This window comes from Chiloscyllium punctatum, chromosome 7 (genome assembly GCF_047496795.1).
Source record: "Chiloscyllium punctatum isolate Juve2018m chromosome 7, sChiPun1.3, whole genome shotgun sequence".
Lineage (NCBI taxonomy): Eukaryota > Metazoa > Chordata > Chondrichthyes > Orectolobiformes > Hemiscylliidae > Chiloscyllium > Chiloscyllium punctatum.
The window spans coordinates 29,723,313-29,739,870 of record NC_092745.1 but is presented as its reverse complement, the minus strand read 5'-3'; the positions used below and the strand labels follow the sequence as shown (position 1 = coordinate 29,739,870).

General features: G+C 45.4%; 1 protein-coding gene and 1 non-coding gene across 5 annotated transcripts in view; both read left to right on the top strand.

Moving 5' to 3' along the window:
* tnr (tenascin R (restrictin, janusin)) overlaps positions 1 to 10,452 on the top strand; it is a 186,510-nt gene extending 176,058 nt beyond the window's left edge. For 3 of the 4 annotated variants that reach the window (XM_072573378.1, XM_072573377.1, XM_072573379.1), the window contains exons 21-22: positions 8,307 to 8,470; positions 9,489 to 10,452. In XM_072573378.1, coding sequence (XP_072429479.1) covers positions 8,307 to 8,470; positions 9,489 to 9,611 — 287 coding nt within the window. In that variant the 3' untranslated portion in view covers positions 9,612 to 10,452. The remainder of the gene's footprint in view (positions 1 to 8,306; positions 8,471 to 9,488) is intronic. The other variant, XM_072573381.1, reaches the window with a different exon arrangement.
* Positions 7,760 to 7,866, top strand: LOC140480176 (U6 spliceosomal RNA). The gene has a single exon (XR_011961201.1). It is a non-coding gene; the product is annotated as a U6 spliceosomal RNA (small nuclear RNA).
* Positions 10,453 to 16,558: the final 6,106 nt, after the last annotated feature.

Sequence of the window (16,558 nt, the reverse complement as noted above, 5' to 3'; positions counted from 1 at the left end):
TCCACCACCACCTGTTATGGGTGGTAAGAACCCAGCTACTTAACAGGAGATTGGCATGAGGTTTAATGCAGAGAAGTATGAAGTAGTTCACTTCGGAAGAAGTAACAGGAATGCAGAGTACTGGGCTAATCGTAAAATTCTTGGTAGTGTAGATGAACAGAGAGATCTCGGTGTCCAGATGCATAAATCTCTGAAAGTTACCACCGAGGTTGACAGGGTTGTTCAGAAGGCATATGGTGTGTTGGCATTTATTGATAAGGGGATTGAGTTTCACAGCCACAAGGTCATGCTTCATCTGTACAAGCCACTGGTAAGGCTGCACCTGGGGTGTTGCATACAGTTCTGGTCACTGCATAAGAAGGATGTGGAAGCTTTGGAAAGGGTTCAGAGGACATTTACTAGGATGTGGCCTGGTATGGAAGGAAGGTCTTATGAGGAAAGGCTGAGGGACTTGAGGCTATTTTCGTTAGAGAGAAGAAGATTGAGAGGTGACTTAATCGAGACATATAAGATAATCAGAGGCTTAGATAGGGTGGACAGTGAGAGCCTTTTTCCTTGGATGGTGAAGGCTAACATGAGGGAACGTAGCTTTAAATTGAGGGGGTGATAGATTTATGACAGATATCAGGGGTAGTTTCTTTACTCTGAGAGTAGTAGGGGTGTGGAACGGCCTGACTGCAAAGGTAGTAGACTCGCCAACATTAAGGGCACTTAAATGGGCATTGGACAAACTAATGGGTAATAATGGAATGATGTAGGTTAGAAGGGCATCAGGTTAACTTCACAGGTTGGCACAACATCAAGGGCCTAAGGGCCTGTACTGTGGTGTAGCGTTCTTTGTTCTACGTTATGGAAGTGGAGTAGATAGTAAGGCCATTGCAGGTACAGTGAGCTGAATGGCCAATCTGTGATTCTATATTTTTCCACTCACAGTAGTTGTTATGTGTGTGTGTGTGTTGGGTACATGTTGTTACCAGTGACTGAGGTCTTGCAGTCAAGTTCCAAGGAGGATACTTAAATATTTAGAGTTGGAGGAGATTAATATTTAGCTAATTTGCAGACAAGCCAATGATGTGGAACTATGAAAATGATGAGGATCTGATGTTTATTCATGACGTAGATCTGTAGCCTATTGTAATCCTCACCCCTTTTTTGGGACAATCCCAATCAGGAATATCTCTCCGATAGGTCCAATCAACCTCAGGTAGAGAAAGGCAAACCCTGGTGGATCTGAAAGGCTGGTGGAATCCTTTCCCAAGGGAAAGGAGCCAGGCAAGATTATTACCCTCATCCGGACAGCTTTTTTTGCAAGTTAAAATTGGATTGTAATGTAACTGAATAGGATAAGACTCCAATAGAGCCTCCTCAGTAATGTACACCCCCACCAGAGGGCGTACAGAGTCAGGTTCTCAAGTCTGTGATATATAAGATTCTGAGACAATAAAAACCAAAGTTTATTAAACAATGCAACAGGTGATTCAAAGTCAAAATGGAAGCAATACGTCACAACATCTTTTTCTTGATTCTTTCATGAAATGTGAGAGCAACAGCATTTGTTGCCCACCCATAACTGCCTGTGAACTAAGTGCCTTGTTAAGCCATTTTGGAGGGCAATTAAGTCAACCCTATTACTGTGCGTTTGGAGTCACGTGTAGGCCAGATCTCCCTTAGGACATCAGATAGGTTCTAGGCTGGGGATATAATAATTATTTTTAATAAAAACATCCATTTTGCACCTTAGTCCTTACTGTACAAGCTTGTCACACAGTATATATTTCAAATAATTGAACTGCACAATGACACAAACAGCTTGGTGCAATGGGTGGACACATTACTGAAAGAATTTAATCCACAGCAGTATGAAGTGGTTGATTTTGGTTGGAAAAACATTGAAAAACTGTATTAAGTAGTGGTACAATTTTAAAGGGAGCAGAGGGAGTTGTGTGTACATGTGCATAAATCACTGAAGGTGTTAGAACAAGTAAACAGAGCCGTTAATAAACCAAACAGTGGATGCCTGGAGCAACAGCAAAACTGGTGCAGGCCAAGTCCTGGAGCAGGAACACAGTGAACACGGGATGGGTTGTGGGCCGGAGCCCAGAGCGGGAGCAGAGCGAGCCCTGGGTGGAGGCCAGCGAGTGGAGGCTGCGTTGCTTGGTGTTCTGAAGCTCAGAGGTCCCAGACCCATTTTGGAAAAGAACTATGAGGACTATAACTTGAATATTTTATAGACACTTTTTTTGAGAAGATTTGTAGCTCAGGTTGAGGCTCTGGATGTAGGTTTGCTCGCTGAGCTGGAAGGTTCATTTCCAGGCGTTTTGTCACCCTACTAGGTAACATCATCAGTGGGCCTCCAGGCCAAGGACTGTTGATGATTCCTGCTTTCTTTTTATTCTCACTCTGTATTCTCATCCTAATATTTTTAACAATTTAAATTTCCTGCGAACATTTAATATATTTGTACCGAGATACTCTGTCCCGAAGATGGCGCCAAGAGGTGATACTGCAAAGTTTTCACTGCACTCATTCAAGTACACTTGACAATAAAGGCTATTCCATTCCATTAGGGCACAGACTGCAGGAGCAGGGAGGTGATGTTGACCTTGTATAAAATCAACAGGTAGACCTCAACTGGATTATTATGCAGAGTTGTTGACTTCATGTTATAGGATGTGAATGCATTGGAGAGCATGCAGATTTGTTCCAGGAATGAGAAACTTCCCTGATGAGGATAGATTAAGAAGCTGGGACTGCTTTCCCTGGAGAGAAGAAAGCTGTGGAGGAGATTTGGTTGAAAATCAGGAATGGACTGAACCGAGAAGTTGGGGACAAACTGTTCCCTTGGAGGAAGGGCTGAGAATAGTGGAGGATAGATTTAAGGTGATTCATAAAAGAAGGAATGGTGACACAAGGACAAACTTTCTCACGCAGTGAAAGGTTTGGAAGCTGGAATGCAGTTCCTCAGAGTGTGGGAAATGCAATTTCAGTCAATGCTTTCAAGAGGGCATAAGTCATGGAGTCAGAGCTGTACAGCCTGGAAACAGACCCTTCGATCCAACTCGTCCATGCCAACCAGATATCCTAAATTAAGCTAGTCCCATTTTCCATCATTTGCCCCATATCCCTCTAAACCCTTCCTATTCACGTACCCATCCAGATGCCTTTTAAGTGTTGTAATTGTACTAGCCTCCACCACTTCCTCTGGCAACTTATTCCATACAGGCATCCTCTGCATGAAAACGTTACCTCTGAGGTCTCTTTTAAATCTTTCCCCTTTCACCTTAAACCTGTGCCCTCTCGACCTTGGATATTCACACTATCCATGCCCCTCATGATTTTATAAACTACTATAGGGCCACCCCTCAGCATCTGATGCTCCAGGGAAAACAGTCCCAGCCTGTTCAGCCTCTCCCTATAGCTCAAATGCTCTAACCCTGGCAACAGCCTTCTATATCTTTTCTGAACCCTTTCAAGTTTCATGACATCCTTCTGACAGGAAGGAAACAATAATTGAACACAGGATTCCAAAAGTGGCCTATCAATCTCCTGTACAGCCGCAACATGACCTCTCAACTCCTGTACTCGATGCACTGACCGATAAATGCAAGCATACCAAACGCCTTCTTCACTATCCTGTCTCTAATTTCAAGGAATTATGAACCTGCACTCCAAGAACTCTTTGTTCAGCAACACTCCCCAGAAACTTCCTGTTAAATGTATAAGTCCTGCTCTGATTTGCCTTTCTAAAATGCAGCACTTCAGCTTTATCCAAATTAAACTCCATCTGCCACTCCTCAGCCCACCTACCCATTTCATCAAACTCCCGTTGTACTCCGAAGTAATCTTCTTCACTGTTCATTATACCTCCAACTTTGGTGTCAGCTGCAAACTTATTAACCATCCTCCCTATGTTCACATCCAAATCATTTATATAAATGACAAAAAGCAGTGGACCCAGCACCGATCCTTGTGGCACAACACTGGTCACAGGCCTTTAGTCTGAAAAGTTATTCTCCACCACCACCCTGTGTCTTCTACCTTCGAGCCAGTCTGTATCCAAATGGCTAGCTCTCTCCCTGTATTCCACATGATCTAACCTTGCTAACCAGTCTCCCATGCGGAACTTGTCGAATGCCTTACTGAAGTCCATACTGCTCTGCCCTCATCAATCCTCTTTGCTATTTCTTCAAAATCTCAATCAAGCTAGTGAGACACAATTTCCCATGCACAAAGCCGTGCTGACTACCCTTAATCAGTCATTGCTTTTGCAAATACATGTAAAACCTGTCTCTTAGGATCCCCTCCAACAACTTGTCCACCACCGACGTCAGGCTCACTGGTTTATAGTTCCCTGGCTTGTCTTTACCACCCTTCTTAAACAGTTAGCCAACCTCCAGTCTTCTGGCACCTCACCTGTGACTATCGATGATACAAGTCGCTCAGCAACAGGCCCAGCAATCACTTCCCTAGCTTCCCACAATGTTCCAGGGTACATATGATCGGGTCCCAGGGATTCATCCACCTTAATGTGTATTAAGATGTCTAGCACCTCCTCCTTTCTTACATGGATGTTTTTGAAGATTTTGCTATTTATTTTTCCAAGTTCTGTAGCTTCCATGCTCTTCTCCACTTTAAACACTGATGCAAAATACTCGTTTAGGATCTCCCTCACCTTCTGCAGTTCCACACATAGGCAGCCTTGCTGATCATTAAGGGGCTCTACTCTCTCCCTAGCTACCCCTTAACCCTTAATGTATTTGTAGAATCCCTTTGGATTCTCCTTAACCCTATTTGGTAAAGCTATCTCATGTCCCCATTTTGCCATTCTGATTTCTCTCTTAAGTATGCCTCTACTGACTTTATCTAGGGATTCACTTGATCCTTGCATATACCTGACATGTTTCCTTCTTTATCTTGACCAAAACCTCAATTTCTCTAGTCGTCCAGCATTCCCTACACCTACCAGTCTTGCCCTTCACCCTAACAGGAACATACTGTCTCCGAACTCTCAGTATCTCGTTTTTGAAGGCTTCACACTTCCCAGCCATCCCTTTACCTGTGAATATTCACCCATAATCAAGTTTTGAAAGTTGTTGCCTAATCCCATCAAAATTGGCCTTCCTCAAATTAAAACTTTAACTTTTAGATCCAGTGATCTAACAGAATTATAGTCACTGGCCCCAAAGTGCTCCCCCACTGACACCTCAGTCACCTGCCCTGCCTTATTTCCCAAGAGTAGGTCAAGATTTGCACCTTCTCTAGTCGGTACATCCACATACTGAGTCAGAAACTTTTCTTGTACATGCTTAACAAATTCCTCTCCATCTAAACCCTTAACACTATGGCAGTCCCAGTCTATGTTTGGAAAGTTAATCCCTTACCATAAGCACCCTATTACTCTTACAGATAACTGAGGTCTCCTTACAAATTTGCTTCTCAGTTTCCCGTTGACTATTGGGGGGCTATAATACAATCCCTATAAAGTGATCATCCCTTTCTTATTTCTCAGTTCTACCTAAATAACTTCCCTTAGTGTACTTCCAGAAATATCTTCTTTAAGTACAGCCATAATCCGTAATCAAATCCCTAATTCCCCCTTCCTCTCTTGACAACTTTCTATCCTTCCTGTAGCCTCCATTCCCTGTAACATTAAGCTGCCAGTCCTATTCATCCCTGAGACATGTTGCTATAATTGCTATGATATCCCAGTCCCGTGTTCCAAATCAAACCCTGAGTTCATCTGGCTTTCCTGTCAGGCCTCTCACATTGAAATAATGCACTTTAATTTATCAGTCCTACCTTGTTCTCTGCTTTGTCCCTGCCTGCCCTGACTGTTTGACTTGCTCCTTTTCCCACTGCACCAGTCTCAGATTGATCTCTTTCCTCACTATCTCCCTGGGTCCCATCCCACCCCCCACCTTACCAGTTTAAATCCTCCCGAGCAGCTCTAGCAAATCTCCTTGCCAGTATATTAGTCCACTTCCAATTCAGTTGCAATCCATCCTTCTTATACAGGTTACATCTACCCCAGAAGAGATTCTAATGATCCAAAAATGTAAATCCTTATCCCATGCACCAGCTCCTCAGCCACGCATCCATCTGCTCTATCCTCTGATTCCTACTCTCACTAGCTTGTGGCACTGGGTGTAAACCAGATATTACTATCCTCGAGGAATACTTTTTAAATTCCTACCTAACTTATTATATTCTGTCCTCAGATTCCCATCCCTTCCCCTTCCTGTGTCATTGGTTCCAATGTGAACAATGACCTCCTGCTGGTCCCTCTCCCACTTTGAGGATACTCTGCACCCTCTCTAAGATATCCTTCATCCTGGCACCAGGGAGGCAACAAACCATTCCGATGTCTCATTGTTGGCCACAGAAACACTTGTCTGTGCCTCTGACAAGACGGTCCCCTATCACAATCGATCACGTTGAACCTGGAGTGCCCTCATTAGAGTAGAGCCAATCTCAGTCCCAGAAACTTGGCTATTTGTGCTACATTCCCCTGAGAGTCCATCAGCCCCTACATTTTCCAAACCAGCATACCTGTTTGAAATGGGGATAGCCACAGGAGACTCCTGCACTACCTGCCCACCTTTCCTGGAGGTAATCTATCTACCTGACTGTATCTGCGTTTTTTTGTCCCTTCCTACATCTGCCGTCCATCACACCCCCAGCTCCTGTAAATTCCTCATTGCCTCTAACTACCACTCCAACTGATCCATGTCATCCAATAAGATTTGCAACCAAACACACTTCCTGCACTGAAATTCTCCCTAATCTCCCACATCCATCAGGAAGAGCACATCCCTCTGCTAAAGGCCATCTTTGCACCTTAACAATCTACAGACCCAGAAAATAGCACAATCTTTGGGGTGGCTCAGTGGTTAGCAATGCTCCCTCATAGTGCCCGAGACCCAGGTTCAATTCCAGCCTCGGGCAACTGTCTGTGTGGACTGTGCACATTCTCCTCGTATCTGCATGGGTTTCCTCTGGGTGCTCTGGTTTCCTCCCACTGTCCAAAGATGTGCAGGTTAGGTTGAATTGGCCATGCTAAATTGCCCGTAGGGTAAGGTGCATTAATCAGAGGGAAATGGGTCTGGGTGGGTTACTCTTCAGTGTGGACTGGTTGGGCTGAAGGGCCTGTTTCCACAGTGCAGGGAATCTAATCTAATCTTACTGCTCTAAAAGCACTGCTGCAGGACAACTTAGTACCCAGTTTTATAGTTTTAATGTTTAATCAAGAGACAGATCTCAATAAAACATATAATCTTTAAAAAAACACTAGGTTTACAAATAAAAAACAATAAGGTTACACTTCAAAAATAAGCCACTTATCTGCAGTCCTGAGTTAAGCATCCTGCACACAGGTTCCTCCAAGGTCAGTGGTGAAGTTTACTGTTTGTTTATTTTTCTTAGAAGAGTATGGATGCTCAGAGATACTTCAAACCAAACAGCAGAGGCAGTCAGCTGTGCAGATTCACTGCCTGGTCACACGGTTGTGCAGGCTAACTTCTCAGTTTTTTTTTCAACTTCTGCAATGGTGTCTGCACTCTCTCTCTTCCTCCTTTTTTTGAAGTGCCATTCTTTTGATCTTTTTTCAACGCTCCAAAATAATGCAGCAGCTTATCAAACTGCTCCAAACATTTAAGGAAATTAGCTTCAACACTGAAAATGCCTCAAAAGAAGTAGCTCTTACAACCACAAATTTTTTTCCCTTCCTCCATCTTGGATTACCCAGAATCCTTTCAATATTGTGCTCACTTCGGTAGCATACAGGCTAAAATTGTAACGATACAGTGAAGATTAGCATGGCCCCTGCGTAAGGATGACGTGTAAATTTGTGAAGCGTTCCATATTTTGCACTTTCACCAGGGTAGCATGGAAGCTCAGTGGTTAGCACTGCTGCTTCATAGCTCCAGGGACCTGGATTCGATTCCAGCCTCGGCCAATTATCTGTGTGGAGTTTGTACATTGTCCCTGTGTCTGCGTAGATTTCCTCCGGGTGCTCCGGTTTCCTCCCATAATCTAAAGATGTGCAGGTTGAGTGAATTGGCCATACTAAATTGCCCATAGTGTTCAGAGATGTGTAGGTTAGGTACATTAATCAGGGGTAAATATAGGATAATGAAATAGGGAAATGGGTTGCTCTTCGGGGGATCAGTGTGGGCCTGTTTTCACACTGTAGGGATTCTATGTGGAAAGGAATTACATGCAAGTATACGATGAAAAAGCAAGGAAACACAATTAGCTGAACTGTCACATTCTGTTCTGTAAATGGCTGCACATTTCTATGTCCACAGGGGACTCCCTCTCCTATCACCAGGGACGTCCATTCTCCACCAAGGACCGGGACAATGACGTGGCAATCACAAACTGTGCCTTGTCTTACAAGGGAGCCTGGTGGTATAAGAACTGTCACCGTGCTAATCTCAATGGAAAATACGGGGAGAATCGCCACAGTCAGGTAATCAGTGAAGATAGTGTTTGCAAGCAGACAGACTGCAGGGGCCAGGCACAACCTGCCAATGTCAAATTGTCCCCTCCTTCCAGACCGTCTCTAATGGGACATGGGTGTCACTGGCTGGGCCAGTGTTTGTTGTTGTCTGTAACTGCCCTTGAGAAGGGGGTGGTGACCTGTCTTCTTGAACTGCTGCAGTCCATGGGCTGTCGGCAGACCCATGAGGGAGGGCATGCCAGGATTCTCAACCCCCAACACTGAAGGAACAGTGATATTTCCCCAAGTCATAATTGTGAATTGCTTGGAGGGGAACTTCCAGGGATGGTGTTCTCATGCATCAGCTGCCCTTGAGCTGGCTGATGGTATAGGGGATGGGTTTTGTTGAAGAGATTTGAGGCTGGGGGGATATTGGTTGGTAAGGTGACTCAGTGGTCAGCACTGTTGCCTCACAACATTCGGGAGCTTGGTTCAGCCTCAGCATCGGTGACCATCTGTGTGGGTTTCCTCCAGGTGCCCGGTTTCCTCTCACAGTCCAAAGATGTGTAGATTAGATAGATTGGTCACACTAAATTGTCCTGTGGTATCCAGGGATGTGTAGGTTAGGTGGGTTAGCTGTGATAGAGGTGGGGTTACAGAGGTGGGGCAGCTGGGTCAGGATAGGTCGTTCTTCAGGAGGTCAGTGCAGACTCGATGGGCCGAATAATCTCTTTCCATACTGTTAGAATTCGATCAGCGTGAGGAAGAACAGCAAGTGGTAATAACCTGGAACTCTCTGCCCACAAGGGGTGGTGTATGGAGGTGGAGACAATGACACTAGAGGGAGACAATCTTACAAAGTAACAAGGAGAGCAGAGGGAATGAGATTCCACAGGGAAATAATATGGACTGGATGGGATGAATGGACTCCCTCCATACTGTAATGGTCATATTATTCTGTGCTGTTCTGCTTAATATGAGCGGATCGATGTTGGTGCATGACTTTGCCTTGGTTCCCCTGTCTGATCTTGCCCTCTTGCCTTTCCAGGGTATAAACTGGTTCAGCTGGAGAGGTCACGAACTGTCCATTCCATTTGTTGAGATGAAGGTGCGGTCCTTCAACTTCAAAGCAATGATGTGGAGAGGCAACCACTCCCTGCCTTTACAATGAGCTTGCTAGGAAACGAGCTGCAGTCTGAACTGGAGGGTGTGAGTGCCAACGCTCAGAAAATGACGCCTCACAGTTAGAGACCTGTTCCACCGAAGACTGACAAACAGGAACAACCTGCCCCTTTATATTCACCCTGAGACTTGCCAGGTCCCAGTCCAAAGATTTGCTGATGAACTGACCCCCACACCCCTGTGATGGGCTGAGGACATTCCCAATATCCTTTACCTGATGCTCAGCTGGAATGTTTCAGCAAGGCTCACCCTCAGGATGTTTGGGATTCCCTTGGAGCTGTCCCTTTCTCTCCCTCTCACTCTGTGCAGTGCTTCATACACCATTCACAATGACCCATCTATACTCGCCCAGCACAAACAGATATCCCTCCCCTGCCTTCTGCTCCTTTACATTGTGCCCTAGGTCACTGCATTTTGAAAGCACCAGAGAAAAAGAAACACCATGCAGTTTCCTGGAGCAGGCAACGTTTGACCTTCCATGAAAACAGCAAGGGGGACAGGCCTCCCAGAGACTTGCTCCAGGGACTGTTACTGGAAGCTGCGACAGGGAAACTCACCCAGGGACTTGGGAGTTGAGTTCAGGGCCACTGAGGAGATTTAGCATAAAGATTTAGGTCTCATTCAGCAGCAAGAGGTGACAGGGGAGAGGGAGCATGGAGAAAGGAGAGCAAGAGTTAACAGAGGAGAGCAAAAATCAATGGGTTTATACATTGAAATGTTTTGGTGCAACAGGCCAGCAAGTTGAATTTCCCTGTGATACACTGGTTTGTGTACACAGCTCTCCCTGTGTGACGCACTGGTTAGTATACACAGCTCTCCCTGTGTCACACTGATCAATGTACACAGCTCTCCCTGTGTCACACTGATCAATGTACGCAGCTCTCCCTGTGTCACACTGATCAATGTACACAGCTCTCCCTGTGTCACACTGATCAATGTACACAGCTCTCCCTGTGTCACACTGATCAATGTACACAGCTCTCCCTGTGACACACTGATCAATGTACACAGCTCTCCCTGTGTCACACTGATCAATGTACACAGCTCTCCCTGTGTCACACTGATCAATGTACACAGCTCTCCCTGTGTCACACTGATCAATGTTCACAGCTCTCCCTGTGTCACACTGATCAATGTACACAGCTCTCCCTGTGTCACACTGATCAATGTACACAGCTCTCCCTGTGTCACACTGATCAATGTACACAGCTCTCCCTGTGTCACACTGATCAATGTACGCAGCTCTCCCTGTGTCACACTGATCAATGTACGCAGCTCTCCCTGTGTCACACTGATCAATGTACGCAGCTCTCCCTGTGTCACACTGATCAATGTACGCAGCTCTCCCTGTGTCACACTGATCAATGTACGCAGCTCTCCCTGTGTCACACTGATCAATGTACACAGCTCTCCCTGTGTCACACTGATCAATGTACACAGCTCTCCCTGTGTCACACTGATCAATGTACACACCTCTCCCTGTGACACACTGATCAATGTACACAGCTCTCCCTGTGACACACTGATCAATGTACACAGCTCTCCCTGTGACACACTGATCAATGTACACAGCTCTCCCTGTGTCACACTGATCAATGTACGCAGCTCTCCCTGTGTCACACTGATCAATGTACGCAGCTCTCCCTGTGTCACACTGATCAATGTACGCAGCTCTCCCTGTGTCACACTGATCAATGTACGCAGCTCTCCCTGTGTCACACTGATCAATGTACGCAGCTCTCCCTGTGTCACACTGATCAATGTACACAGATCTCCCTGTGTCACACTGATCAATGTACGCAGCTCTCCCTGTGTCACACTGATCAATGTACACAGCTCTCCCTGTGTCACACTGATCAATGTACACAGCTCTCCCTGTGTCACACTGATCAATGTACGCAGCTCTCCCTGTGACACACTGATCAATGTACACAGCTCTCCCTGTGACACACTGATCAATGTACACAGCTCTCCCTGTGTCACACTGATCAATGTACACAGCTCTCCCTGTGTCACACTGATCAATGTACGCAGCTCTCCGTGTGTCACACTGATCAATGTACACAGCTCTCCCTGTGTCACACTGATCAATGTACACAGCTCTCCGTGTGTCACACTGATCAATGTACACAGCTCTCCCTGTGACACACTGATCAATGTACACAGCTCTCCGTGTGTCACACTGATCAATGTACACAGCTCTCCGTGTGTCACACTGATCAATGTACACAGCTCTCCCTGTGTCACACTGATCAATGTACACAGCTCTCCCTGTGACACACTGATCAATGTACACAGCTCTCCGTGTGTCACACTGATCAATGTACACAGCTCTCCCTGTGTCACACTGATCAATGTACACAGCTCTCCGTGTGTCACACTGATCAATGTACACAGCTCTCCCCTGTGTCACACTGATCAATGTACACAGCTCTCCCTGTGTCACACTGATCAATGTACACAGCTCTCCCTGTGTCACACTGATCAATGTACACAGCTCTCCGTGTGTCACACTGATCAATGTACGCAGCTCTCCCTGTGTCACACTGATCAATGTACACAGCTCTCCGTGTGTCACACTGATCAATGTACACAGCTCTCCGTGTGTCACACTGATCAATGTACACAGCTCTCCCTGTGACACACTGATCAATGTACACAGCTCTCCCTGTGACACACTGATCAATGTACACAGCTCTCCCTGTGACACACTGATCAGTGAACACTGCTCTCCTGTGTGATCCATTAGTCTGTGAACATGGTTTTCTCTGTGTCCTACACTGGTCAGTGTTCACAGGCTTCCCAGTGTGACACTCTGGTCAGCATACATGGCTGTCCCTGTATGATGCCCTGTCAGTGAACATTGGTCTCCCTGCGGGATGCACTGGTCAGTGTACACAGCTCTCCCCGTGTGATGCACTGGTCAGTGTACACAGCTCTTATGATGCATTGGTCAGTATACACAGCTCTCCCTGTGGTATATACTGATCAGTGTACACAGCTCTCCATATGTGATGCACTGGTCAGCATACATGGCTTTCCATATGATGTACTAGTCAGTGTACACGGCTCTCCCTGCGTGACGCACTGGTCAGTGTACACAGCTATCCCTGCAGGCTGTAATGGTCAGTGTACACAGCTCTCCCCGTGTGACGCACTGGTCAGCATAAAGGCTTTCCATGTGATGTACTGGTCAGTGTACACAGCTTTCCCTGTGTACTACACTGGTCAGTGTACACTGCTCTCCCTATGTACTACACTGGTCAGTGTACACTGCTCTCCCTGTGTACTACACTGGTCAGTGTACACTGCTCTCCCTGTGTACTACACTGGTCAGTGTACACTGCTCTCCCTGTGTACTACACTGGTCAGTGTACACTGCTCTCCCTGTGTACTACACTGGTCAGTGTACACTGCTCTCCCTGTGTACTACACTGGTCAGTGTACACAGCTCTCCCTGTGTACTACACTGGTCAGTGTACACTGCTCTCCCTGTGTACTACACTGGTCAGTGTACACTGCTCTCCCTGTGTACTACACTGGTCAGTGTACACTGCTCTCCCTGTGTACTACACTGGTCAGTGTACACAGCTCTCCCTCTGCACATTCTCCGTGGAAGAGCATATTTATTCTTACATTTGTCAGTGTTATTGATGTGTGGTGCTTTGTTGTTCAGGGAGTTTGTCTCGAGATACTTCTTGTCCTCAGCTAACCCACTGTGGATCTCCCAATCTGAGCACACTCAAATCGGGTCATTTTTTCCTGGTTCGTCATGCTGGCTGGCAAATTTGCTTATTCGCTCAATCACTGCGCAGTCTGCCGGAAAAGGGGCTCCCTAGATCGGTGTTCTATTTGCTGATAATATCCTGCTGTGCTTGCTGGTCCATCTCTTACAGTATTGCACTCTCTACACAGTACCATCAGGTCCCAGCTTCCCAACACTGCTGTAGATCAGAGTTAAGTCTTTTCACAAAACATTCCTGTTTGCGACAGATTAACCCTTTCCCCCTGTGGTAACACCTTGTAAATGCACGTGTCTCTCTGCATCCCTCAGGACTTGACTTTCCACAGCAATGGTGCACGACAGGTCCTCAATGAGCAGCTTCAGATTCCTCATCCATTTTGTATTGTTTGGAATAGAACTGGTATATAAACAACTATCTCTGTAATCACTGACTCCTCTGGTGCTGCACTGACATCTGTTCACATCTCAGTCACATCTCAAACTGGAGGGCTGGGATCAATAGGCAAAGCAATGTCTGCAAATTGGTTTTGAACTTAGTTTGAGAAAGGAAATAGTAAAATAAGTAACTGAATTAACAGGACACTAAATTAATAACACGCTGCAAATTAAAGACAGGTTAAATTGAAAACATACTGAATTAAAAATTCATTGCAAATTTGGGTGGAGGCAAGACAAGAACAGCAAGGGTAAAAAGACATTGATAGGAGTAGTGTGCAGACCCCCACACAGTCGCTACACTGTATGAGAAAGGGAATGAGTCAATTAACAAAAGACAATAGACAATAGGTGCAGGAGTAGGCCATTCCGCCCTTCGAGCCTGCACCACCATTCAATATGATCATGGCTGATCATCCTTAATCAGTATCCTGTTCCTGCCTTATCTCCATAACCCTTGATTCCACTATCCTTGAGAACTCTCTCCAACTCTTTCTTAAATGAATCCAGAGACTGGGCCTCCACTGCCCTCTGGGGCAGAGCATTCCACACAGCCACCACTCTCTGGGTGAAGAAGTTTCTCCTCATCTCTGTCCTAAATGGTCTACCCTGTATTTTTAAGCTGTGTCCTCTGGTTCGACACTCACCCATCAGCGGAAACATGTTTCCTGCCTCCAGAGTGTCCAATCCTTTCATAAACTTACGTCTCAATCAGATCCCCTCTCAGTCTTCTAAACTCAAGGGTATACAAACCCAGTCGCTCCAGTCTTTCAGCGTAAGGTAGTCCCGCCATTCCAGGAATTGACCTCGTGAACCTACGCTGAACTCCCTCAATAGCCAGAATGTCTTTCCTCAAATTTGGAGACCAGAACTGTACACAGTACTCCAGGTGTGGTCTCACCAGGGCCCTGTCCAGCTGCAGAAGCACCTCTTTGCTTCTATACTCAATCCCTCTTGTTAAGAAGGCCAGCATGCTATTAGCTTTCTTCACTACCTGCTGCACCTGCATGCTTACCTTCATTGACTGGTGTACAAGAACACCCAGATCTCTTTGTACTGCCCCTTTACCTAAATTGATTCCATTTAGGTAGTAATCTGCCTTCCTGTTCTTGCCACCAAAGTGGATAACCATACATTTATCCACATTAAACTGCATCTGCCATGCATCTGACCACTCACCTAACCTGTCCAGGTCACCCTGTAATCTCCTAACATCCTCCTCACATTTCACCCTGCCACCCAGCTTAGTATCATCAGCAAATTTGCTAATGTTATTACTAATACCATCTTCTATATCATTAACATATATTGTAAAAAGCTGCGGTCCCAGCCCCTGCAGTACCCCACTGGTCACTGCCTGCCATTCCAAAATTGAGCCGTTTATCACTACTCTTTGTTTCCTATCAGCCAACCAACTTTCAATCCAAGTTAGTAGTATGTCCACAATACCACGTGCCCTAATTTTACTCACGAACCTCCTATGTGGGACTTTATCAAAAGCTTTCTGAAAGTCCAGGTACACTACATCTACTGGATCTCCCTCGTCCATCTTCAGAGTTACATCCTCAAAAAATTCCAGAAGATTAGTCAAGCATGATTTCCCCTTCATAAATCTATGCTGACTCTGACCTATCCTGTTTCTACTATCCAGATGTGTCGTAATTTTATCCTTTATAATAGACTCCAGCATCTTTCCCACCACTGAGGTCAGACTAACTGGTCTATGATTTCCTGCTTTCTCTCTCCCACCTTTCCTAAAACGTGGTCCAACATTAGCCACCCTCCAATTCACAGGAACTGATCCCAGAGCATTTAAAAAGAACAGAGCAATAATTGTGGGTAACTTCAACCCAATCAACATGCCATTGAATTTATAAAGTGCATTAAAAGCAACATGTCATGGAGCCAACCAGGGAGTGGACTATCTTGGATTTGGTAATGGCTAACGAGGCAGTTTTAATAAAACATCGCTGAGTAAAAGCTCCCCTAGGAAGTAGTGATCATAAAGTAGCATGTAGTTCGAGAGTGAGAAAGTTTGACTGGAAACAACTATGTTTAACTTAAATAAAGGGAATCGTAATGAAATGAGGATAGAGTTAGTAAAGTAGACTGGACAAATAGTTTATCAGGAATGACCATAAGCAAGCACTTCATGATTCTCAGCAAGAATGCATCCCAGTGAAGAAGAAGATTGTAAGAGAGGGGTAAACTGGCCATGGCTAACTAAGAGAGTTGAGGAAGTATAAAGTTGACTGGGATAAATTCAGAATCCAGCAAAGCAGGATTAAAAAGATAATAAAGAAAGAGAAAATAAATTATGAGGGCAAACTAGCATGTAATATAAAAACTAACAATAAGAGCTTCTTTAAACATATGAAAGGGAAGAAAGAGGTCAAAATGAACTTTCATGGAGCTATGAACTTGCACCATCAGATCCCTCTGTGTATCAATGCTCCCGAGGATCCTGCCATTTGCTGTACATTTTCCTCTTGTACTTGACCTCCCCAAAAGAAGAGCACTGTGGTTCAGTGGTTAGCACTGCTGGCCCACAATGCTAGGGACCCAGGTTCAATTCCACCCTCCAGCGACTGTCTGTGTAGAGTTTACATGTTCTCCCTGTGTTAACATGGGTTTCCTTTGGGTGCTCCAGTTTTGTCCCATGGTCCAAAGATGTGTAGGTTTGGTGGATTGGCCATACCAAATTGACCATAGTATCCATGGATGTGCAGACTAAATGGACTAGCCATGGGGAATGT